The 27,029-nt window shown below is 38.7% G+C and overlaps 1 protein-coding gene across 5 annotated transcripts in view; it reads right to left on the reverse strand.

Moving 5' to 3' along the window:
- CDYL (chromodomain Y like) overlaps positions 1–27,029 on the reverse strand; it is a 251,054-nt gene that overhangs the window by 185,007 nt on the left and 39,018 nt on the right. The window contains exon 1 of one of the 5 annotated variants that reach the window (XM_086706396.1): positions 6,911–7,057. The exons of the other annotated variants lie outside the window; for them this stretch is intronic. Within the exon in view, the coding sequence (XP_086562522.1) occupies positions 6,911–6,934 (24 nt within the window). The 5' untranslated portion in view covers positions 6,935–7,057. Of the gene's footprint in view, positions 1–6,910; positions 7,058–27,029 lie in introns of those variants that run through there. 5 annotated transcript variants of the gene reach the window in all.

Below are 27,029 nucleotides of genomic sequence, written 5' to 3' on the forward strand. Positions count from 1 at the left end.
GACTTTTCCACCAATAACTCTTTGCTACAGAAATCTCTGAAGGATATACCTAAAAAAAGGGAAAAAAAAATAATCCCAGAAGGAAGTTCTATAATATAAGACTGATTGATCAAAGAAACTGGTAAAGATATAAATAAATCTAAACAAATATTGTCTGTATAGAATAATAATGTCCTGGGGTGTCTGGGTGGCTCAGTCAGTTGAGCATCCAACTTCAGCTCAGCTCATGATCTCACAGCTCATGAGTTTGAGCCCCATGTCGGGCTCTGTGCTGACAGCTCCGAGCCTGGAGCCTGCTTCGGATTGTGTCTCCCTCTCTCTCTCTGCCCCTAACCTACTCTCATTCTGTCTCTCTCAAAAACAAATAAACATTAAAAAAAACTTTTTAAATAGAATAATAATGTCCTATTTCATCAGTTTTTTTTAAATGGACAATAATAAACACAGAAATAACAGCATGTAAACAAGTTCAGGGGTGGATCAGAGTTAGAGGATTCTAGAGCCCTTGTACTGTCAGAAGTGAAGCTAGAATATTGCTTAATTTTTTAAACTGAAATACAGTAGACAATGTTATATTAGTTTCAGGTGTACAACAGTGACTGGACAATTCTATACATAATGTTGTGCTCACCACAAGTGTAGCTACAATCTATCACTGTACAATATTACTGCAATACCACTGACTACATTCTCTATGCTGTATTTTTCAGCCTTTTGACTCCTTCATTCCATAACTGGAAGCCTGTACCCCCCACTCCCCTTTGGTTTAACTGTAGAGTTCATGTATGAACAATTTCGAGAATAGCCACTTAAAGAAATAGTATATAACTTCGAAACCCAATCAGTGAAGTTTTAATATGGTTTTAGTGTGGACTCCAGCTGAAGCAGAGCGGAGTCTGGCAAAAACGATGTCAGAGTAGTCAATGAAGAGCAATGAAAGTCAAGCCTTAGCTCAAGGATCTCAAGAACAATTTTAATACTTGTTTTGGGTCACAGGTCCCCTTGAGAAATAGATAAAAGCTACTGAGCCTCTCCCTCAGAAAAAGTCTCTATATGAATTATGTGAACAAATTTTCATACAAATGTGAAAGGCTTTTCCCAAACTCCCCAAAGAACACAGATCCCCTAAGGCTAAAGAGAATTAAGTTTGTGTGGGAAACAGTAAAGTTAAAAGTTCTCCCCATCTCAGAGTTGAAACCACATATGCAGATGAGGAACTAAGTGTAGAAGGAACAGCACAAGGCGTGACATTTGGGGGCAGGAGATTCTAGAGGGAAAGGGTCAAGAATGGAAAGTCATTCCTATAATTCACTCTTTCATTACAGTGTAACTCAACAGTTATGCAACTATTGCAATATTTGAACTTTGGAAAATAATGACCAGAAAAAAATACCTAGTTTTAAAGAAATGTAAGCACCAATCTTAACAACTTGATGGACAAGTAGGCCATACAATGAAGACAGAAAATAGAAATTACAGCACCCTTAGCTAGCTACCTAGTGTTTTTAATATTCCCTTCCTGGAATGAGTCAGTTAATAACCAGCAACAGTCTAAGAGCCTGCAAAAAGGACTAGTGTGGTCCACGTGGAGTTCTTCCTCTGCGAAGGCAGATCCCAACCCCACCCCACCTCAATGTGTGGCTTCGGTGTTAGAAACACATACCATTGCAATCCCAAGGTTCCTACATCCACCTACATGCTATAAAAAAGCTTTTTGGAAATACAGATTCTGGTCTCCACCCAAACATTGAAAACTACATCCTCATGGTTTGGGCCCAAGAATCTGATTTTAAAAGGGCTCCAGGGGTACCTTGGTGGCTCAGCTGGTTAAGTGTCCAACTTTGGCTCAGGTCATGATCTCACAGATCATGAGTTTGAGCTCTACATCTGGCTCTGTTCTGACAGCGCAGAGCCTGCTTCGGATCCTCTGTCTCCCTCTCTCTCTCTCTGACCCCTCCCCACTTTCTCTCTCAACAGTAAATAAATGTTTAAAAAAAGGACCCCAGATGATGCTGTTGCACCTACAAACACACACGATATAAAAACCACTACTCCCCATTCACTCCCCACTCCTATTGGCTTTGTGCATCACAGATATTCAAAAGTGTGAATCAGAACACGGCAAATTAGGTATTACCACAAAAAATATCTCTGGTGGTTAAAATCATTACAGAGCATGAAGAAAAATTCAACAATTCTTAGATATTATAACAAAAACAGAAAAAGACTTACTCTTGTACACAGGAACTGAAAGAAAATTCAGAGGAAAAGCAGATGGCAGGTCTCCACATTGTTGTTTAGGCAAATAAATAAATAATATTCTCAGCAATTCACATTTAAGATAGTGTGTTAATTTTCAAAATACACATTTGACTTCACTATCCGACAATCAACTCTAGAAGTCAAACAACTCTTCTTTTTCTTGGTCATTCTTCTAAGAGCCAACACACACACAACAAATGCAGGCTTAACATCCACGGAACATCTCTTGATCTTTGTGACTTCCATTTTATTTACAGCTGTGCTTCTGGTCAATGGACATAAAATTCTTGTGGTGCACAGGAGAAAGGAGCAATTGCATCCCAAAGTAATAAGAAAAATTCTAAAGACTTACCTTTCCCCCAAATCCTGATTATCCTTCCAAACTAATCAACTTTAAGAAATTTTTATAAGCCAGGTACAACTTCATTCCTAAAAGCTTACTTCCATTTTTGATAGACTGGAATATGCATGTGTTGGAGAAACATTTTCTCAGAAGGCTAGGACTAGCTATAATCTTACTAAAATTTAAATTAGCTATTATAATCATTCTCAAGGGGGGGGGGAATCCCATATCCACTGAGAAAAAAGGAATTATTAAGATATACACAGAAGGAGATGTGTCTCTATTTTACCACAGTGTTGACTCCTTATTCAGTTCCACATGAACAAAGTCTTATGATGGTTATTTGACAACTGGATAAATTAAAGTCCTCTTGATCTGTTTTCTTTGGTGATATAATCAATTTTTATTACTGGGATTATATCAATTCCCAAATATCAAAGGAAAACAGGTCTGGTTTCAGGTTTTAGAGTTGGGTGGGTTTTTTTTTTCTTTAATTAAGAATGGAAGATATGGGGCGCGTGGGTGGCTCAGTTGGTTAAGCATCCGACTTCAGCTCAGGTCATGATCTCGCGGTCTGTGAGTTCGTGCCCTGCGATGGGCTCTGTGTTGACAGAGCCTGGAGGCTGCTTCAGATTCTTTGTCTCCCTCTCTCCCGCTCCTCCCCTGCTCACGCTCTCTCTCTCTCTCTCAAAAATGAATAAACATTAAAAAAAAAAAAAAGAATGGAAGAAGACAAAGATGTTTCCTAGAATAATATAATCACTTAACACTTGGGTATAGCACTTTATCAACTATAATTGCTTTTACATTCTAATGTCATATAAGCTTCAAAATCCTCTGAGGTAGTTATCATTGTCCCCATGTTACTGATGAGAATGTTCAGGAGAGAGTTACATAAGACACACAGCTGTTCCCTTCATTATATAGCAGGGAGGAGTGGAACCCAGTCTAGAGCTGGGATTGCAGCTGGAAGGACTTCCATTACTCCACACTCCACCTCCAGGTGCCTCAATCTCAGTTCCAGAGCAGCTGGTCATCTAAAGCACAGGTTAGAAAAAGAAATCCAGCCCACTCACTGCTTTTTTGAAACCCAAGAGCTAAGAATGATTTTTACATTTTTAAGTGGTTGGGGGGGGGGTCAAGAATATTTTATGACATGCAAAAATTACACGAAATTCGAATTTTACTGTCCATAAACAATTTATTGGAAAATAACTTATTCATTTAGGTACTGTCTACCACTGCTTTTGCACTACAACAGCAGAGCCAAGTAACCACAACAAAGAGTACATGGCATGCAGGGTCTAAAATATCAACTACCTGGTCCCTTACATAAACTTTGTTGACCCCTGATCTAAAGGAAGCTGGTCTTTTTGTGAAAGCTATGAAGTGCTCAGTATGAGTAAGTAAAAAATTTGTCTTTCCTAATCCTAGCTGCTGGAAATACAGGGAATAAATCCATTTTTATCTCCAACAGAAGCTCTTCCAATTTTGTAAGGCTGATGCTCCACCCCACCTTGTTTCCTTATTTTTTATTCACAAACATGGTCACTATAACTATTTTAAACACTTACGAAGAACCTATTGCCACATACCAGGCAACACACTGAGTCCTGGAGAGCTCATTTCTTTTTAGGTGACAAAACAGAGGCTTAGCAATCAAATAACTCACTCAAGTTCACATAGCTTCTGCAAACCGGTGCTCTTACTATATACCATGTTACTTCAAGAAGCAACACTTTGAACTTCCTCCTTTGTCAATGTATCCCTACAGAATTGTAGAATTTGAGACCAAACATGGAACTTCTATTTTGATTTGGGCATAACCGAATAAAACAAGGCAACTAATAATGTCCATGACCTTATTACTAAAATATCTTAGTGTTCTCCCCAGCCTTGTCAAATAGCCTGTTAGACTGTAGTATTTATTTACAATTGCATACTGCCTCACAAGTAATATTGCCTTGATCAAAACAATACAGTTCTCTATCTTTAGAAACAAAACCAGGCCTTAGGGAGGCATGTTAGATCAGTTGAAATAGAACAATAACCATCACTTACTGAGTGTTCACTGTGGGAATTGTAGAGTATGATTTACATTTTTTTTCATGTAAACTTCACAGTTCTGAAGGTGAGTATTGATCCCAATTTTGCAGATGAGGAAACTGAGCTTTGAAGGTAATTTACCCAAGGTAACAAAGTTGGAATTCAACAACTAGGTTTTCTGACTCCAAATCCAGGCTCTCAACCACTAAACAGAACTTTCACATATCAGCTTTCAATAGTAATACAGACACAGAGTCATAGTGTTGCCTACAAGTAAAGGAAAAGAAGTTAGAAAACTCACCTATCTAAAAAATACTATCATATTTTTTACTCTCCTTTCAACTATACTCCTATAGCTTTTTTTCAAAACTAAAACAAAACCCAGAATCAAAAGGTCAGTTGTGCAAATGTATCATTTCTTTGCAATGTACTTATTTCTTCCCCAATAAATGTTGAAGAAATGAACCATCCTCATACCTTATGCCTATCTCCCTACGGAACTTCCATAGGGCTGACATTCAATGAACATGCAGAATGAATGCAAATTTTGAACAAAATGTTCCTTATAAATGAATTCTGCTAGAAAAGTAGTGACTAGAAAACCTGAAGACATGAATAAACAAAGAAAGAACTAAAGTTAGTTCACAATGCACTAGTGGTAAATGTATTGTCTTCAGGATCATAAGATACAACTTATGTATAAGGTGCTACTCCACCCAAACACCAATTGGAATGAATTAAATGATTAGGTATTTATAACCACAAAAAATAATAAAGAATGAATACACAAACCCAAGCCAGCAAGAAATAATCTAATGTAGAAACCAAAATCCCTCATATGTACTTTCCCAACTGTATGTCAGCCTGGAAGATCTGCATCTATCTTAACTTCTGCTCAGGGACCTTCCCCATGCACACCACTTGCTTTCCTAAAAGGGAAACTTCTTGAGGACAGGGAGATTTTTTTCCCTTTTACATACCCAAATGACTCAAGATAGTATCTGGAATACACTAGGGCACAGCTAATGTGTAAAATGGTTGAAGAGAACGGGACGTTTTCAGTGCCAGCTAAGGTACACTGACCACATACAATGTAAGGGGAGGTAACAATCTCACCATTAGTTCTACAGAAGGCAGCCTCCTCCTGAGAACTTTTGCAGGACACTTACTTTTAAAAAGCAACAAAAAGTTGCTAGAAGGCTATCTGTTGGCAATAGAGTGCCGTTCTATGCCAAGAGCAGTAAGACACCCAGAAGACACCTCAGAAGGTTCACCTGGTACTTAAGGTTCGTCAAGGGTGCTGGGTCTCTACTTGTTACAGACGCTTACTTAAGCCCCTAAACACCCAGGTCCCTAAACGCATCATAAAGGTGAATCCAGAAGAGTATCCAAAAGTTTTAAGACTCTCATAAAGATGTATTTATAAATACATATAAACAGAAAGTCATTTATCCAAAAGAACAGAAAGCCTTCCAAGCTTCTGTACTCCCAGGAAGTCTACTTTGAAATACGTCAAGAAGTTACACCGAGACATACAAAATGTCTAAAGATCTAAACAGATAACTCCAAAACTTGAAGTTGAAGCTAGCAAACCCTTCGTTCATAACTTATAGCTCTGATTGTGCCCTTTCTTACTTGCAACGCTGCGGCGCAAATGAATGACGGTGTATCAGCGTTAAATTTAAATTTCCTGGCTCTGGCCACAATGCTAACCTAATTAAAGCATGTGGTCAACGTTTAGCATTTTCGGTGCGTTATTTTGCATCGCTTTGGCTAGCAGCAGAGCCGAAACAGTTGCACTCTTCCTTTCGGCGCCCCACTCCCCAAACCGGAGGCAAAACCCTCTCCAAAACGCTCTATTAAATGGACAGGAAAAACACCCCCGCACCGCCTACAGACCCCGCCAAGCGGTAACAGGGGCTTCACACCCACTGCCCTCGCCAAGAACACTTTGGGCTCAGTGTGAGCAAGTCGCTGGTGTCAGCGCTACTTCCCCACGGCCGGAGCCCCCCCAGGAGCCCGACAACTCCGGGGAGGCCCCCCCCCGCCCGCCGGGCCCCTCAGAGCAGCGTGGCTCGGGCTCCCCTCGCACACATTTCCCGTCCAGCAAACTGCGGCCGCGGAGGGGGAGGGGGCGAGGCGGGCGCCCGCGGCGGAGCCGGGCCGTCGGGCTGGACGCGGCCGGGCCGGGGCCGGGGCCGGGGAGGGGCGGCGCGGGGCGGGGGCGGCCCGAGGGTCCGGGAGGGGGAGGGGAGGTACCTCGTACAGCTCCTCGGAAGCCATGGTGGGCGGCGGAGTTGCGGGCGGGCGGGAGGGGCAGGGTCGGGGCGAGGCGCCGCCGCCGCCGGGCGGCCGACACTTTGTTTCAGTTGGGTCCCTGCGTGGCCTGCGCTTCCTGCTCCCGCTCCCGGCGCCGGGAGCTCAGCACGGACGAGCCTCTCACACTCACTGCCAGTGCGGGCCGGCGGCGGCGGCGGCGGGGTTGTGCGCAGGAGCAGCTGCGCAACGCGCCCTCCGCGCCCCGCGCTCACTCCCCGGCGGGCCGGCTCGGGCTCGGGCTCATCGCGCCCCGCCGCGGGGCCGGGCCGGGCTGGGGCGGGCGCGGCGGCGGTGCACGGCGGCGCGGCTGGCTCCGTGGCTCCCCCTCTCCGGTGTAGTGCAAAAAGCTTCCTACTTGCGACCAAAAAACCTGCCCCGGCTACTGAGCATGCCCAGTGCGGCCGCCCGGGCCCGGCGGAGCCGCGCTCCCGCGCTCCGGGTTTTCGGACCGCCCGCGCGGGAGGGGCGGGGAGACCGGCGGGGCGGGGCGGCTGAGGGGAGCAGTGGGCTCCTCTCCGGGCCGAGGCGGGCGGGCTGCCGCCGAGAGCAAGCCGGCAGGAAGGGGAGGAGCCAGAGAGCGGTGGGCGGGGCCGAGGCGTGGGCGGGGCCGCGGGGAGCGGTGGGCGGGGCCCCGACTTCTCCAAGTCCCCTCGCGGGGGGTCGGACCCGGCTGCGGCGCTGTCCGCCTGTCCGCCTCGACGTGGGTGCCGGGACCCGGGCCGGGCGGGACTGAGGGCCTCGAAGGTCGAGGCGACGGCGGCGGTGCACACTGGGGCAGGCACTGGCGGGCCCGAAGTTGGGCAGGGGGCCGTGGGAGCGAGCTTCCCGCGTCCGGAGCCCACTTCCCCGACGGCCGCGGCCGGGTCGCCAAATGCTCGGCCTCCCACAGAGCGCAGAGATCCCGGCTCCGTGCGCCCAACGGGGACGCCCGTCCGGGGCCAGGCCGGCCCGCAAAGGGCGGGCGGCGTGGCCAGGTGGAACCCCCCGCCCTAACACGTGCCCGCCTCCCCCTCGGCAGCCGTCAAGACCCGGAGCCCGAACCACGAGCCCCGCCGTGTGGCCCGGAGCGCTCCGGGCACGCTCGCTGGGCGGCAGGCCGGGGGTGGGAGCCGGGGGCGGGAGCCCGGCGGAGTCGAGGGCGGTGCGAGGGCGCGGCTGCCTCCACTCTGCCCGCAGCTTCCCCCACGCCAGGCCTCCCTGTTCCTCTTGGAGCGTCCACCTCCTCGGAAGGGGAGCTGGGAGGAGGGGCCAGAATCTGGGCTCTGGGAGGTCTGGGTTCTAATGGAACGAAGCTGTCAATGGGGGGAACGGCGTGGACGACTAAAACGACAGGCCCTCGCGGTCAGAACAGCTATGGGCTGACACTTCCGACACTTCTTAGGAGAGATGGGCAAAGTGGGGACGGCCCGCCTGGCTAGCTCCCAGGACACACCTGCCGGGAGACTGGACGTGTCTCCATCCGTGCGGAATGAGAAAGGGGCTTACTGGCTCGACTCGCCCAAAGAGCCAGCAACTTCAAACTGTCCTCCCGAACTTCTCCACGGGACACTACGTAAACATCGTTTCACATTCTCTCCCCACCCCCTGCACCTGGAAGGCGCACTGGAGTCTACATTTTCCCCAAAGGGTCCTCTGCTGCCACTACCTCCCTGGTGCTCTATCTAGCGCTGGTTCCTAACCGACCTCCCACTCACCAGGCTCCTCCCATCACTTTACTTCTTAAAAACCAATTCAATTGGGCCCCAATCACACAGTTTAACAACCACAGGGCTTTTCACAGACCCCGCTGAGTTTCCTGCCCTCCCCACTCCCGGGAAGGAGCACAGCGCTTGCCCTTAAGTCACTTAAAGTCCAGTCAACATTCTTTTCACGCCGTGTCTCTACCTGCAATTTCCTGGGCCCGGAACGCTCCCTTTCAACCTTACACTCCAGCTCCGACGTCACCTCAAAAGCATAGCCTTCTGCCTTCCAGGACAATATGCCACTCCCGTCTTCAGCGGCTCTTGAAGCCCTCAGGCGTGCCCCCATTGAACGGCTCATCTTACTGTTTTAACTGTTTCTCCACTTTTCCTCGCACGCCCATTTCTAGGCTGTGACCTTCTACCAGATCTCATCTGCAAATTTGACTCTCCAGCCCTAGCTCCATTCTTTACATACGAAATAAGTTTTTATTCAAAGAGTTGGAATTCCAACGTTCGCAATAAAGTTTTATACCCACACATCCAACTTCCATTATCAATGCTTTGACAACAGAATCACAAATTAATGGCTGACCTCCTTTACCTGCTAAGGAGCTCTCAAGCTCTGCCTCTTTCCCTGATGGCCCAGCCAGATTCTCTCTGCCTTCTCCAAATATTTGTTTCTCTTTCCTCCCGCTTAACATTTCCATTATCTGCTGCATTTAAATATTGTCTTTCTCGCCACACAAATTCATCAACGACTAAATTCCCTGAAGGCAAGGACTAGGACTTCATATATAATCTGTGAAGTCTCAAAGCAATTACCGCACACACCTACTGCAAGTACCCAGATTTGCAGGAGATGGTTAAAAATCACACAAACATAAGAAAATACAAATAAAAACGAGATCCTCAATATAAAGTGGACACATCTTACATGTAAACCCATGTGCAATGATAGGTTAATAGAAATATAAAAATAAACACTTCTTCTCTCATGGCCACCACCCTAATTACTGCCACCATCAGAACAGAATTTAAGCACTCACAAGTTGCTCCACCATGTGCTTAGTGGTCTGTAATGTTAAATACACTGTCTCCAAAGTCTCCAATACAACCACCATTACCAAGGGGAGAGGGGGAAGAAACAAGGATAGAAAGACGTCCACAACAACCATACTCAGATATATTGAGCTAGTACATTTCATATATATATATATATATATATATATATATATATATATAATCATAGTGCTAAGATGACGCCCGTCAATGTGGAGAAAAAGAGGAGGGAGGAATTACAATTTAAAAAAAGGTAACTCCAAAAAACCAATTTATAGGGACCTTTAATTCTGATGACCTGGATTATTTATGCTGCTGTGATTAGTCATCAATATTAAAACAATAACCACTGGGTAGAAGTCACCTCCATAACAAAGCGAGAGTAAGCCTTTCTCCTAAGCTCAGCTCCAGCTACCTCTCTCCTCCAACAATTAGTTGCTTTCCATGATAATTAAGAACACTGGCAAAGGAGACCAGTACTAATATCCAACCAGTGACTGAGAACTTGAGCAAATTTTCAACTGTCCACTTTGTTCCTTCTCATCTGTCCTCCACAGAAAACACCCATCAGTTTACTGAATGCTATTTTGCTTATGTATATATTTTACCTCAATTAGTTCAAACTGTCTTACTTTTAAGCAAATTCTGCTTTCTTCGTTCATTTTACCATATAATCATTTACTGGTGCTCATAACAGAAGTAAATACATCCAAGACCATATAATGGCTTTGAATTTATACCACCTTCTTTGAAATAGTGAAGTCTTACAGTAGTTACCATGACCACGTGTGTGGGTGCTGTGAAAGTACTTTCTCAGTGAATTGAGAATAAAAGTGAAATCACATCCCCAAAACACATCAAGAAAGATATCTGCATTGTACCAAAAATATATGCAGCACAATAGTATGTTCTAGTAATATACATAAATCTCATGGATTACAGAAGTGGTCAAAAAGTGAGATGACATACATACGCAGTTAAAATACACATCTATCGGCAATAAGCTTCAGCTCTTACCTGACTTTGAGCCAGTGGTGGAGACCAACATAAATCAGTTTACTCCTTTTCCAAATTTATCTGAATTGGTAATTGACTATCAGCACCACTCAAGCGAAGACTCTTCAGATCCAGAGTGGAAGCCATTTTCCATCTCAGCCTAAAAATGACTAATCTCAAATTAGAGGGTCTCCCCTTTTCCCATTCAACCGACCAACCAATCGCTTCTTCCATTCTCCCAAGAATCTGCATTTCATCTACATTTGAATTCCCAGGCTCCCTAGAGGGAATGGGGGATGGGACTGGAAAGACAAAAGAGGCCAAAGGCAGGTTGGGTGGCTGTAGAAAAGCTGCTGATAATGATTCCCTTCATCAGTTTTGCACCCCAAAAGCATCTTGGCTACCTCCTCCAAAACCCCAAATTTAACTGGTTTTTATGAAGAAGTGAGTTTGTTTGTTTATGCACACTGTAGCCAAAGAGAAATTAAATACTGTTTTTGTTATAGAACATTCATTCCACAAAACTTGGGGAAATTCCTATCTCAATCACCTACCAAAAGAAAGTAAGAAAATTTCAAGCCTGAGAAGCAAAAGAGAGCAACAGAGAGAACCAGTCACAAGATGAATTCAGATGCTAGGCCCGTCTCTGAACTTGGAGCCAACCAGTTCTTCCTTTCTTGAAAGCTTAAATTGGATACCAGTGTCCTTTTTCTCTTCTGGACAACCAATAATCTCTGATTCTTGACTTCAGCTGCTGCTTCCTCCCCTGGCCAAATAATCAATTTTCCCATTTCAACTGGCAGCCTCTTGCTCCCTGCATCCATCTTGGTTGTCACAGGTATTATTCTGTCTGGTATCTAATCCAGCTGCCACACTGCTGTTTCCTGGCCCAATGCCACCCAATAATCTCTGCCCTAGTGATATTAATTCAGAGACTTCTTCACATCCGATTTCACCAATTTCCTCTTAAGTTCAGGTTCTGCCATTGCCTAAACCTCATCAATGCACAACTAAGGGTCCTTTTCTTTCTCAACTAGATTTAGTGTTTAATTGTTGTTCCTTTTTCTATTTAGCTAATGCTGATTCTACCAAAAGAATCCTTGTAATATGTATTTGATTGAAGTAATCGAGATCGAGAAAGTTTTCGTTCATAACGTCATCGTTACCCCATCTTCTGGAGAAAGAAAATGACCAAAAGTCATAAAGAGCAAACAGCCTTGAGGTACTGGCATGACCTTCTGGTTGACTTTTTACCAGGGAAGTAACTAATTCATTTTGGATTTTTTAAAAAAAAAGCACCAAAGGTAAATGTCCCTTTAATTATTGTGATGGATAATTATGTTTGTCATTCATCTAAGACCATCCCAGTAACCTCATTATCTTCTGGCCCTTTCTAGAGAGAGATTATCAATAAGAGAGAGCCACTAAGCAGAAGATGAGTGTGGACATCCTGGCTCATAAAGACAACAGAAACACCCAGCCCACCAAAATTAGCCCAGGTCTAGAACAGGACTAAAATCTAAAGCAAAGATAAGAGATTCAAAATGAATTCAAAAGTAAAGCTGGGACCACACAAGCATACAGAAACATGTATTGGTGCTTGGTTTTTTCAATCACTGGCATCGGCTAGTACAAAGGTTTCAAATTGTGGTCCCCAGACCAGTAGCAACAGACTCAATCTGAAACTTGTCAGAAACACAAATTCTCTGGCACCCCAGAAATCTGTGATTTCTTCTAGGTGATTCTGATACATGCTAAAGTTTGAGAAGCAGTGGTTTAGAATAGTTTTGTTTGATTCTTTGTTGTTGTTTTTTATCAAGCCACAGATTTCAAACCATTAGCGGATCTTTAGATCATTTTAGGAGATCTTGAGTAGTATTTTTAAAATGAGACAAAATGGAATGGATAGAATGGAATGGGCTTGGAAGAAGGATCAGAATGCATTCATTACTCTATGTTTCTATTATGTACACATACATATTTATATATATATATATATATATATAATATATATACACATAATATATATATACATATACATGCATACACACACATATACATGTATATTATTACATACTAGGTCATAATGTAAAATATGTTCCTTACATTTTGATCCAGATAAAAAATTTTGAAAACCAACGTTAAACCCCTCCATAGTTGGGTTGCTCATTATATATGAATGGTATTGCCAAAGTGTTCTAAAACCATTTTCTTAAATGGTTTAGTGATCCCTTTTTTGTAGTACAAATTATTTCTCCATAAATACTACAAAGGTGTTTGGACCAGGTTCCTTTCTGAATTATCACATACTCTAGAGTAATATATTTTGAACTAATGAGGATTTACAGTACAGATTTAGGCATTTTCTTTCCAAAGAATATGAACACATTTCCAAAGACTATTGCTAACAGACTACAAAAAGTGAATGCAGTTTAATTTGGTCAACAGTAATATTTAAAAAAAAATAAATACAAACAAGAAGCACTTACCCTGTTCTGGGAACTGTTATCAGTACTTTACAAATATTAACCTTTTTAATTCAACAGGCACCAAATAAAAATTATAGCTAACATTTGCAAAGAACTGTAAGCAATCACATCCATCCATAAAGCACTTTTTGGAATAGGCACTATTATTGGCCTGGTTCCTAGTAAGTGGGGAAACTGAAATTTATACTCAGGCCCGGGTAAATCTAGGGCCTGAGCTTTGAACCATTAAGTTAAAGTCACTCATCCACCCAATAAATATTTATTGACCACTTATTGTATGCCAGACCCCTTGTTAAACAAGGTATTTACAATCATCCCTGATATCAGGCAGCTGATACTCTACTGGGATGGATAGACATTAAATTAGCAAGTAAAAAGTCTCAATTATAAATCTCGAAAAATTGCAGGACACTGTGAGCACATATGACCTGGAGGTGAGTCTGGTCTGTTGCTCCCCCAAAGACAGTGTCCATTACCCCACGGGTACTCTAGACATATTTAGATACCAGCAAAGCAGGATCATTGAAAAATTATTTTCAAATAATATGATACCTAAAAAAAAGCATCTAAGTATCCATCATGGGAGAATCAACATCTCAACTTCCATGTAATTGCTTTATAATTTAACATAAAAAAAATAGAATATTAAACTTTCAAAATGACATTAGAGGATACAACAAAAACCTGTGTACCCACTCCCCAGCTTAAGAGTAATATTTCTATATTCAAGCCAATACTTGGCAGATTTTTGAATAATTTACGGAAGGTAGGGAGTATACTATATTCCGTTCAGTATTCAGTTTATTTAGTTGTTGTTTTTGTAAATTTTTAAAAATGAATTATTTATATTTACAGAAAAATTGCAAAGCAGAGCTGGAGGCAAGGCTCGACCCTACAACCTTGGGATCATGACCTGAGCTGAAATCAAGAGTTGGATGCTCAACCAACTGAGACACCCGGGCGCCCCTCCCCTACTATTAACATCTTACATTAGTATAGTATACTTATCACAATTAATGAGGCCAATACTAATGCATTACTATTAACTAAAGTCATTACTTTATTCAGATTTCCATACTTTTTACGTGATGTCTGTTTTCTGCTCCAGGATCTCATTCAGGACACCCTATTACATTTAGTGACTTTATCTCCTTAGGTTCCTGTTAGCTGTGACAGTTTCTCAGATTTTCCTTCTTTTTGATGACCTTGACAGTTTTGATGAGTACTCGCTGAATATCTTGCAGAGTATCCCTCAACTGGGATTTGTCTGATGTTTTTCTTGACTGGGGTTATATGTTTTTGAGAGGAAGACCACAGAAGTAAAAATGCCTTTCTCATCACATCATATCAAAGGTATGTACTATCAACATGACTTATCACTGTTGATGTTGACCTTGATTGCCTGGCTAAAGTAGTGTTTGGCAGGTTTCTCCACTATAAAGTTGCTCTCCCCCCACCCCTTTCTATTCTCCACTGTTTGGAAAGGAGTAACAATGGGAAGCCCACATTAAAGAATGAGGAGCTATCCTTCTCCTCCTCCTCCTTGTGGTCAGACTATCTACAAAAATTATTTGGAATTCTGTGCAGGAGACTTATTAATTTATTCAATCATTTCTATTAATATGGACTCATGGATATTTATTTTATACTTAGGATTACAAGCTGTACTTCTTTATTTATTGTGTTACTCTGACTGTTCTAGCTTTGACCATTAGGGCTCCTGTGCCCCTTTGACATACCCTGATCATGGTTGGGTGTTTAAGTATGTGTGTGTGACCAATTCCTGACTTTCTGACATTATTAGATGCTCCAGACTCATCTTGTGTATTTTCTGCTACAGTTCTAGAATCAGCCATTTTTCCAAGAAGCTGTGGTTCCTTTTAGTGAAGAATCATCTTAGAAAGCAAGATGTGGATGCTAATATGCTGATGGCTATTGGGATATCTTTAGGTTTTGATTAGGTTATACCTAAAGTAGTGAGCTAATGTCCGAAAGAAGAACTAGGTTAAGAGGATGGTAGAGATGGTCCCAGTCTGGGGGAAAAGCTTGTGCAAAAGCCTAGATGTTTAAAAAGTCCATCTTGAAGAATCTGAAAAAAGCTGGTGGGGCTGGATTGCAGAGGGAAGGGACATATAATGGGATTAAGAAGCAACTGTGTTTTGTGGGTCATGACAATGTCCTTGGTGTTGTAAACAATAATCTGATCAGTATTTTTAAAAGCATGGCTCTATAAAGAATAAGTGGTTGGGACAGAGTAGTTAGGGAATTATTGTACTTTTGCATTAATTTTGATCCTTTTTTTAAGATACCAAATTATTTCAAAATAAATTTCTGGTGAACGCTTTGCTGATGCCAAGCACCTATTCAGTATGCCCATGAAGTTACTGACACTGCCTTTAAGATCTTCATTGCAACATTAAATAGAAATGGTGATAGTGAACATCTTTTCCTGAGTTTTATTACAAAGGGAAAATTTTCACCATTAGAAATGATAACTGCTAAAGTAATTTTGTATTCATATTTAACTAGATTAAAGAAGTTCCTTTTTAGTACTAATTTTATTTCTTAATAATTTTTTAATGCTTTTATTTTATTTTTGAGAGAAAGAGAGAGAGAGCAAGTGGGGAGGGGCGGAGATAGAGGGAGACACAGAATCAGAAGCAGGCTCCAGGCTCTGAGCTTTCAGCACAGAGCCAACACAGGGCTCAAACCCATGACTGCGAGATCATGACCTGAATTGAAGTCAGATACTCAACCGACTGAGCCACCCAGGTGCCGCTATACTACTAATTTTCAAGAAGTTTTATTAAATCATGAATGGATATGGAATTTTGTCATCTATTGAAATGATCATATGATTTTATTCCTTCGTTTTGTAAACATGTTGATTTATATTGTTTTTAATTTTAAACTAATTTGACTTTTCTGGAATAAGCCACATTTGGTTTTGATGCATTATCCTTTTTATAAATTGCTAAATTTGTTATGCTAATAATGTGTTTAGGATTTTGAATCTATATTTATGAGAAAAGTTGGCCTGAAATTTTCCTTTCTTATGTCCTTGTTGGGCTTTGATATCAAGTTATGTATGTCTCATAAGAGGAATTGGTATACATTTCCTCTTTTTCAATTTTTGGTTTGTATATGAATGCTATTATTTCTTCTTTATTATCTGTATGCATTTTCTTGTAAACCATCTGATCCTGGGGCACGCTTGTTGGAAGGCTTTAAATTATGGATTCAATTTTTTTCTTTTTTTCAATTGAAGTGTAATTAACATACAATGTTATAGTAGTTTCAGGTGTACAACATGATGATTCAACAATTTTGCACATTACTCAGTGCTCATCATAAGTGTACTCTTTAATCCTCTTTTATAGATTCAAGTTTAATAAATGAATATTCAGGTTTCTTTTTTTTTTTTTTTTTCAACGTTTATTTATTTTTGGGACAGAGAGAGACAGAGCATGAACGGGCGAGGGGCAGAGAGAGAGGGAGACACAGAATCGGAAACAGGCTCCAGGCTCTGAGCCATCAGCCCAGAGCCCGACGCGGGGCTCGAACTCACGGAGCGCGAGATCGTGACCTGGCTGAAGTCGGACGCTTAACCGACTGCGCCACCCAGACGCCCCTATTCAGGTTTCTTTCTATGTCAATGTATCCACTTTATATTTTCAAATCTGATGGCATAAAATTGCTCAGAAAATTTTAATATGGGTAGGGTCTGTAGTAATGTCCCATTTCCATTTTTCAAATTATGTGTAACTTCTCTTTTTCTTTATCAGTCTTGTCAGAGCTGTATTAATCTATCTGTCTTGAAAGTATTGATTTTGGACATTTTGATTCTCTGTTTTGGAAGTGTCTATTCTATTTTGTTATGCTCCTACCATTATAATTTCTTGTTTAATTTGTGTTTTATTTTATTTTATTTTATTTTTATTTATTGTTATTTTTCTAATTTCTTTAAATGACTTTATTGACTTTGTCTTTCAGTTCAAATGTATGTATTTAAATCTATAAATTACACTCTAACCCACAGGTCTTGATATTTTACATTTTCATTATCATTTCTTCAAAATATATTTGTTTCCATTGTGGTTTCTTCTATGACTTGTGGATTATTAGGAGTATCATTAGAAAATATGGGGATTTTCTAGTTATTTTTTGTTATTTCATTTCTGGTTTAATTGAATTGTAGTAAAAAAAAAAACATGAGCTGTAGAATTTCAATCCTTTGAAATTTGTTGAGACTTATTTTGTGTCCCAAATATCCTAATTTTTTATATGGTACTTCAAAAGACTGTATTTTGCAGTTGTTATGTGCAGTGTTATTTATATATATAAAACTTATATAAGTTATCATATAAATTATATAATAATCTATATATTGTAAATTAAATATTATATTATTTACATATTAATACAAATATGTATTAAATGCAAATAGTAATATAGTAATAGTATAGTAATATAGTAATAGTAATATGTTTTATATATAAATATGCATTAATCTATAGGATAATATATTCTTATAAATGGAGATATATTTATATTTATATATTTCAGTTTACTATTTATGCTGTTCTGCTATTTATGTTGTTCAAATCCTTTGTCAGTTACTGGAATGGATGTGTTCAAATCTCCCAATATGATTGCTAATTTGTCTATGTCTTTTTAGTTTAGTTAGTTCTTGCTTTATATATTTCAAAGCTAATTATTAGGTACATACAGGTTTAAACTACTATATCTACCTGCTAAATGAAGCATCTTGTCATTATAAAGATACTAATAATACTTTTGTATTATTAATGCTAGTATATTAATAATACTAGTATGAATATAGTCACATACCAGCTTACATTAATATATTAAAAGTGGTATATCAATACATCAATGTACTAGTATGAATTCATATTCATTTTTTAAAATGTTTATTTTTAAGACAGAGACAGACAGAGCATAAGTGGGGATGGGGCAGAGAGAGAGGGAGACACAGACTCTGAAGCAGGCTCCAGGCTCTGAGCTGTCAGCACAGAGCCTGACGCGGGGCTCAAACTCATGAACTGTGAGATCATGCCCTGAGCCGAAGTCGGACGTTCAACTGACTGAGCCACCCGGGCGCCCCTCATATTAGTATTATTAATACTAGTAGACTTTTAAGTCTACTTTATCTGATATTAAGATATCTATAACCAACTTCTTTTTGATTTGTGTTTGTATGATAGATAAATCTTTTTCCATCTTTGTGTTTTTAAAGTTTCTGGATCATTATACTTTTGATATGCCTCTTAGAAACAGCAATTTTTAAAAATCCAGTATGACAGTCTTTTTTCTTTAATTGGGGCATTTAGTCCATTTACATTTAAGGAAATTACTGATATGTGTAGTAATATTATTGTACTATCATAATAATCAATATTTTCTATTTATCCTGCTGGTTGTATATTTCTTTTCTCCCCCATCATCAATTTGTTTCAGATTGATTGAGAACTTAAAAAAAAAATATTGTCGGGGCGCCTGGGTGGCTCAGTCAGTTAAGCGGCTGACTTCGGCTCAGGTCATGATCTCACGGTCCGTGAGTTTGAGCCCCGCGTCGGGCTCTGTGCTGACCACTCAGAGCCTGGAGCCTGTTTCAGATTCTGTGTCTCCCTCTCTCTCTGACCCTTCCCCGTTCATGCTCTGTCTCTCTCTGTCTCAAAAATAAATAAACGTTAAAAAACAAAATTAAAAAAAAATATATTGTCATTTTTTTCATTACCTTGAAAGTCATATTTTCTTTTACAATATATATAATGGTAACCCTAGAAAAAATAACCCCAGAAAATATAACTAAGTTTAATGTCAATACTTTTATCTTTTCCTAGATAACACAATAATCTAAGAATACTTTATACCACTTGTTCCATAGTCTACTGACTCATGTCTTATCCTTATTGCTGTTTTGTATTTTAATTCTCTATTTTAAATTCCAAAAGTCATTATGATTATTGTTTTATATAGCCAATATTTATTTAGATTCACACACATATGTAACCATTTATCTTTTTTACTGTAGTTCCACTCTTCTATTGGAATCATTTTCCTTCTTCTTGAAGAACAACCAATATATTTTATTTATTGCAGATTGCTGCAGATGAATTCTCTCATTTTTGTCTGAAAATATTTATTTTACCTTTTTATGGAAGGCTATGTCACTTGGTATAGAACTCTAGGTTGGTAATTTCTTTTTTTTATAAAAAATCAACAAGATTTTTTCTTCCAGCTTTATTAAGATATAATTGACATATAACATTGTATAAGTTTAAGGTGTATAGCATGATGATTTGAGACATATATATTACAAAATTATTACCACCATAAGGTTAGTTAACACTTCCATCACCTCACATAAATACAAGTTTTTCATGATGAGAATATTTAAAATCTACTTTTAGCTACTTTAAGATATATAGTACAGTATTGTTAACCATAGTCACCATGCTGCATATTAGATACCCAAAACTTATTCATAACTAGAAGTCTAAATCATCAAAGCAATTGGTTCTGGTGATGTTACAGTTTAGTTTGAAGAGGAAAGATAACAAACTCTTGGCCACTAATAGATATATGAAGTTCATAAGTCATATATATTACGCATTTATAAGTCTAATGACTTACACATGTATGCTCTTTATTAAAGAATATACAAAATAGAAACTGGTTTAACTATTATTAAAAACAGCTCCTTATGAGACTTGATTTATTGGACTGATAATTAGTATATCAATGGTCTTAAATGGTTCCTTTTAAATTACTAAATGATGTGTTACAGTATAGCAAGAACTTGATTAATTTGAGTCCAATTAACAAAAAAATCCCAGATTGTTTGGGGGATTTATTTTTGGAAGTATGAGAATAAATAAAAAAGACCACTCAAATGAGAGCAGTTCAGAGCTTGCTATAGCAAGGAAGTCAGCCACAATCACTTGTAGGGGGAAGAAACTTAAAGGAATTCAAACTCAAAGAAACTAAAAAGTCGGACGAGTGTGAAAGCTTATTGGGAGAAAAAGGAAGTAGTCAGGGGTACTCTGATTAGAGGTTGTTGGCATAGGGAAGCTGGAAATGGGATGACTAGAAGCAGAGCATCTTATGTGATTGGCTTAGAAGCATATTTGGCTTTTCTTCCGGTTGTTCCTGAGTTGGAATTGGGGTGCAAAATGCAGGTCACTGGCAGTTCAGATTCTGACTATTCTGGGGCAACTGTTGCAGAAACCATGATTTAGCTTCCTGGATTGATTGTTTGAGATTGTTTCTTATTTCTTATTTTCTCTCAGTATTTTGTATATTTTTTGTCTTCTGAGTTCCATTGTTTCCACTGCGAAATCTGCTAGATGTTTGTTCTTTTGAAGGTAATTTGTCCTCTCTTACTATTTAAAAAATTTTCTCTTTGTCTTTGTTTTTCAGTAGTTTTACTACAATGTTCCTAAGAGGTTGTGTATTTTTTATTCTCACTGTTCATAGGATTCATTGGATCTATGGATTGCTATCTTTCACCAGTTTGGGAAAATTTTTCAGCTATTATCTCTTAACATTGCTGCTGCCTCAATCTCTTTCCTTCTTGAAATTCAATGAACATATGTTAGAATTTTTCACTATAGTCCTACATGTCTTGCTATTTTTTCTAATTTTTCTATTCTTTTGTTTTCTAGACACTTTCTGCTGCCTTATCTTTAAGTTTACTAATTCTCTCTTCAGTTGTGTCTGATCTGCTCTTAAACTTTTTTTTGTTGTTTATTCTTTAATCCAGACTATGATTTTATTTATTAATTTCTTTCGAAATCTCCTTGACCTTAATAATATGGTTATTTCTAAGTTAATGTCACAAACTCACATTTGTAGCCTCTGTGAACCTGTCTTTATTGTCTGCTGTTTCTATTAATTTTAGTTCATGTTATTTTACTCCTTATGTGTCTATTTTTTATTGTGGGCTAGATACGATATTTGCAAAATTGTAGAAATGTTTGGGGTCCAGGATAATGCTATCATTCTCCAAATTGGATTTATGTTTGTTTCTGCCACCTACACAAGTGTGCAAATACTCAAATGTTACCCAAAAACAATTTCAGAGATTGATGTAATTCAAACCTGAGCTACAGTCTCCAGGAGAGCTTTCTCTGCATTACCCTTTTTCCTCAAGTCACTTTGAACATCTCTGTAAAAGAGAGTTCTAGCTTAGTATTATAACACATATTTGGAAATACAGTTAGAAAGGTGAGCTAAACCCTGAAATTGCATAATTTATACCAAATTGAGAACATGTTAAAGTTCCACATGAAGGAATGGCACAAGGCCAGTGGACTTTATTTATAAGGGGTATGATGGGGCTGGGATTTGGGTTGGTTGGGAGCGAATTACAGCAAAAGCATAAAGTGAAGCCTCACTGATTTATTTGTTTTTCTGAGAGTTAGGCTTATATTTGATAAGTCCATCTGTAGTAAACCCATGTGTTCCCCTCTTTACTATAAATATTTTAACCAGGCATTTTCCATTCCTGCCAGGTTTCTTTTTGGTCCCTTTGTGCCAATTTTGTCATAGCTTAGGTTCAGATTTCTCACCCCGAATAGCTCAGCTTCACATCTACCTTCCTCTATGCTAGAAATGGATGACTGACCCCTTACTTTGCTGAGGCTTCTCCTTTCTTTATTCATTGCCATGAATATTCCTCTAAATGAAGCAAGCTTTTTTTCTGATCAATCCACAAGGAACCAATGCCATCAGTATTTAGCATGAAGCCCATCAACACTGCATGGTCCTCTGAAAGTAGCATAAACATTTATTCTTGGTAAGTTTACTACTTGGATAATCTTTTTTTAAATTTAAATTTTTTTTTAATGTTTATTTATTTTTGAGAGAGAGACACAGAGCACGAGCAGGGGAGGGGCAGAGAGAGAGGGAGACACAGAATCTGAAGCAGGCTGCAGGCTCTGAGCTGTCAGCACAGAGCCCAATACAGGGCTTGAATCCATAATCCATGAGATCATGACCTGAGCCAAAGTCGGGTGCTTAACCGACTGAGCCACCCAGGTTCCCCTAATCTTCTTTTTTTTAATTGCCATGTTGTTTTTTATGTCTTTGGTCTTGTTGATGTTTTAATGCATCTCTTCTCTCTGCTTTAGAAGAGAGCTCCAAAAAAAGTTTTAGCCAACAATACCGTGAATTCATGAGCTCCTAGTATATAGGGTGCAGTGATGATAGTGAGGTCAAAATGCCATGAATTCTTACTGGTGCATTCTTTACTTTTTAATTTGTTTTATTGAGGTATAGTTGACATAAAATTGTAAGAATTTAAAGTGTACATAGTGGTGATTTGATATACATATTTGATACACATATACATACATTGTGAAAGGATTCCTTCAGTCTAGTTAATTAACATCCATTACTTCACAAATTTATCTTTTTAAAAATTTTTGTAGGAATCTTTGAGTTCTATTCTCTTAGCAAATTTCAATACTACAATTCAGTATTATCGCCTATATTCACCATGTTTTTTACATTAGATCCTCAGACCTTATTCATCCTAAAGTGAAAAGTTTGTTCTACTGGTACATTTTCCAGTAAGTTGTTATGGAGCACTGAGTGGGGTGGGTAATTCTTTTTTGAGAGAATATGACTGTATTCGGCTGAAATAAGTTCATGCAGATAAAAGATTGTTTCAACCCCAGGTTGACTGACTAACTTCAGTTAAAGAAACAGCAGATTTGCTTTCAGTAATAGAGGTAAAATAACACTAATCTGTTCAAGGAAAGTTATTGTTAAAGTCTTATAATTTTTAAAATAAAAAGATCAATGGATTCATTTAGTTTAAGCTATAGGATCTGAAGAGTTACTTAAAATATAAAAAAATGAAAATGTAAATGAAAATGAAAATTTAAAATGTAATATGTAAGCATGACTAAATAAATTATAGCATATCTATAAAATAAAATATTATATAGCCCTTAATAATAAGATTTTTTTCAAAGATGAGGAAATGCTTATGTCTTAATGTGAAATGAAAGAACCTGAGCATAATGCATAAAATATCTCTGGACTAAAAAAGCTGGAATGCTAATTTTTGTTGAGGAGAAACAGGTGACTGAGAGTTAGGTCAGAGGAGAATCTTCTCTATATACATTTGTAGCTTCTGATCTTGAAACTATGTGAATGTATTACTTAGTTTTTAAATATTAAAAAATTAAAATGAAGAACCCAGAAATATAAATATTATATATGCAGTATAATTTCAACTATGCAAAAATGTACATAGAAAAATATGTAGCAGGAACCATGCTCATATACCAACATGATTCCCTCTGGAATTATAGAGTTTTTATTTCTTCTTACTGTATTTCTGTATTTTCCATAGCTTTTATGTAAGAAAATGTATTTTTGATGAAAATAAATTTTATGTGAAAATAAATAGAAAATATGAAATTTTAAAAACTTGGAAACTATTTTAAATATCCTTTACAAGTTTACACCTTATCATCAAGTTTTTTCATTTACGAATAAAGTCATCCTTTGGGAGGATTTTAATAAGTTTATTATAAGTGAATAAAATTTAACAGTGCATTTTCTTCAAAAGTTAAGTTGAAATGGTTTCCTGTTTCCATTAGTAGAAAGGGTCAATTTTCACTTAAAAGATGAAGTCCATTCTCAGAGTTAGGAGAATTGAATTCTCACAGTGGGTCTGCAGTAGCTATGTACCTTGAACAAGTAATGTAACTTATATAGGTTAAATAATTTTCAATTTGGAAACAAAGAGCTTGGGCTAGATTAAGGTTTCTAAGCTTTTGGTATAACTTGGGACCTGTACCCTTTTAAAAAAAGTACTGTGGAAACCATCATCAATTTGCCAACTTTTTGTTTCATTAAGGAAAATCATAGCAGTCAAACAGAACTCACAACTGCTACCCTCTACTATATATCATCAACATTGTTTCATAAAACAAAGGAATTTAACACATACACAAAGTAGGAGAGTCATAATCATAAGATATAGGGTAATTATTTAAATTGTATTATTTAGTTTTACCAAAAAAATCATTATAAAAATGTTTTTCTCATTTTCTTGAAGACATGTGTTGGGGTCATGGTTTAGATAAGGACTATTTTCACTCTAAAATAGTATGATAATACATAAAGAAATTGGCAACAAACTTATTTTAAATAGTTTGAGCTTACATTCTATACACTTATTCATGTCAATCAATTATAGATACAGTGGTGGCCCAAACCAATCATTTATGCTCACACAGAGCTTGAAAAAACAGTGACTTCCTTCAGTTATCAAGTAAGCATAATAATTTCATTTTTCAGTACACAATGATGGCAGGTACTGGCCTAAATGCTCTATACCTCACTGAATATCACCATAAGCTCTGAGGTAGACAGAAGTAACTCCATGTTATCAAAGAATCTTAAAGTGACTGAATTTCCACAGTTGATTAGATTGGAATTTAGGTGCTATAAATTCTAAAACCTGTGTTGTTTTCATTTCCTCTATCAAAGTAATTTGCTTTCCTTGAATATTATATTGTTCATAGGCGATTTATATGATAACTCATTCTAAATCTCCAAAGGATATAGAAAGTGTTTGAAATCCATCCTTGCCCTCTACGAATTTAAAATCTGACCAAGGAGGCAACACACACACACACACACACACACACACACACACACACGAGAATTTTCCTCAGAATGCAAGGCAACATAAAATTGTGCTGAATAAGTAATAATAAATACAGTAGGCAAATTTTTGAGGAAGGTAAAAACCACAGAACCAACTCTGAGACTTGAGTTGGGCATTTCAAGGGTAGGGGTGGGAAAAGAATATATACTTCAAGAGAGGAAAGACTTTGTGAACAGAAGTTTAGAAGGAAAATGAAATGCTTGTTCCAGGGAAAATGAAGAGAGCAGAAGATTGAAGTGAAAGTAAAGTGAAGGCCGATAAAACGGTAAAAATAGGTTAGAGTTGAATTGTGGAAGCCCTACACTGAAGACTTCTGACCAACTAATGACAGGGCAGAGGCTGCCCTTGGGAAGGTTCAACAGTAGGGAATTGGGGAAGGAAGGCATGCATGAGAGCTAGAGGCAGAAAGAGAGGACAGCGATTTATTGGAGACATTAATGAAGAAGTCTGTGAAGTACAAGAAAGAAGAATGGATGAAAGAAAAATTGGAAAGAAGCAACATGGCAGGCCTTGTGATGGATTTCATATGAACAGTGATAAGGAGGGGAAGGATCAAAAAAGTATCCTAAATTTTAAGCTTTATATTTAGTAGGAGAATTACGGTATGGTAGGCGAAAATAGGGACATCATGAAAGTTTATTTTGGAAAAAAAAAGAGAATTTAATTTTAGATATAAGTTTGGGAGGCAGCTTAACATGACAGACTGGAGTTCAAATTTTGTTTTTGCAATGTTGAGAAAAACTTGCTGAAAGACCAGGGCAAGTTTCTGTCTCTGTCTCTCATTCCCTGTTTCCTAATATGTAAAGCTAAGAAGATAAAACCCACCAATAGGGTGGTTCAGAGGATTAAATGAAATCTTTTTTTTTTAAGTTCATTTGTTTATTTTGAGAGAGAGAGAGAGAGAGAGAGAGAGAGCATGAGCAGTGAAGGGGCAGAGAGAGAGGGAGAGAGAATTTCCAAGCAGACTCTGCACTGTCAACACAGAGCCCAATAAGGGGCTTGATCCTGTGAACCGTGAGATTATGTCCTGAGCCAAAATCAAGAGTCGGATGCTTAACTGACTGAGGCACCCAGGCACCCCAGAATGAAATATATTTTTAAAGCACCTATTGTAGCATGTACTGTATACAAAAGTTTTTTTTTTTTTTTTTTTTTTTTTTTTTGTTATGACTAAGTGTCCTGATAGCACTAACAAAGTTCACTAAATGGCTGACCCAATGAATGTCAAGTGTCAGTGGAAGATCCAGTAAATAATCTGAGCTGAGAAATCGGAACTCAAGTGAATAGTCAGACTGGACAGTCAGCTGTTAAGAATGATAGTTGATGCTTTAAGGGTTAGTTACCCTAGCAAATGAGAAGAGAGAAGCTGTCAGACTGAGTGGTGAACTTGGGTAATATCTATAGTCCAAGGGTGTAAGGAGGAAGAGAAAACGTTTCATAAGGCAAAGACTTAATCAGAGAGCAAATAAGAGAAGAAAGAGGAGGCAATATTACAGAATTCAAGAGGGAATGATTTCAACAAAGAAGTAGTGAACATCTCCAAATGTTTCAGAAAAGGCACATACCATGTTATTACTTAAATTTTAGAGCAATTTCAAGAGTTGGCATGATTGTCAAGAGCATAGGAATAAAAGTAGTTGGGAAATAACTCTTTAATTTTCAAATGTTCCTTATTACAAGTTACACTTCATTTGTTTAATGTATCCAGAGAACAAAGGGCAAACTTTAACCAGTCTTTGTCCAAATTGTCACAAAACCAAATGATATAGTCCAACTGAGATTTGCATGTTGATGAGGCCAAGAGCTAAATGTCAAAGGTCAATTGCCTTATCTAACCTTCAATATCTGGTTATAACTTCAAGAGATCTTATGGGGCTAAATACATCTTCTGATATGAAAATCTGTCAACTTCATGGTCTTGGAAATATGATCTATTTATATTCATGACTTACATATGCCTCTGAAAAATCATAGCTGCGCATCATCCCCAATGCCCAGCTGCTGCAAGTACTTGGCATAAGGAGTTTGAGTTGAGGCTTTATTGGCAAAAGATGCCAAGGACTCCATTCAATCCAACTGAAATTTATGAAGTTACCACAATAGATTTATAAAAATGAGTT

The sequence above is a fragment of the Puma concolor genome, chromosome B2 (assembly GCF_028749965.1).
Source record: "Puma concolor isolate L17-30 chromosome B2, mPumCon1.1.hap2, whole genome shotgun sequence".
Lineage (NCBI taxonomy): Eukaryota > Metazoa > Chordata > Mammalia > Carnivora > Felidae > Puma > Puma concolor.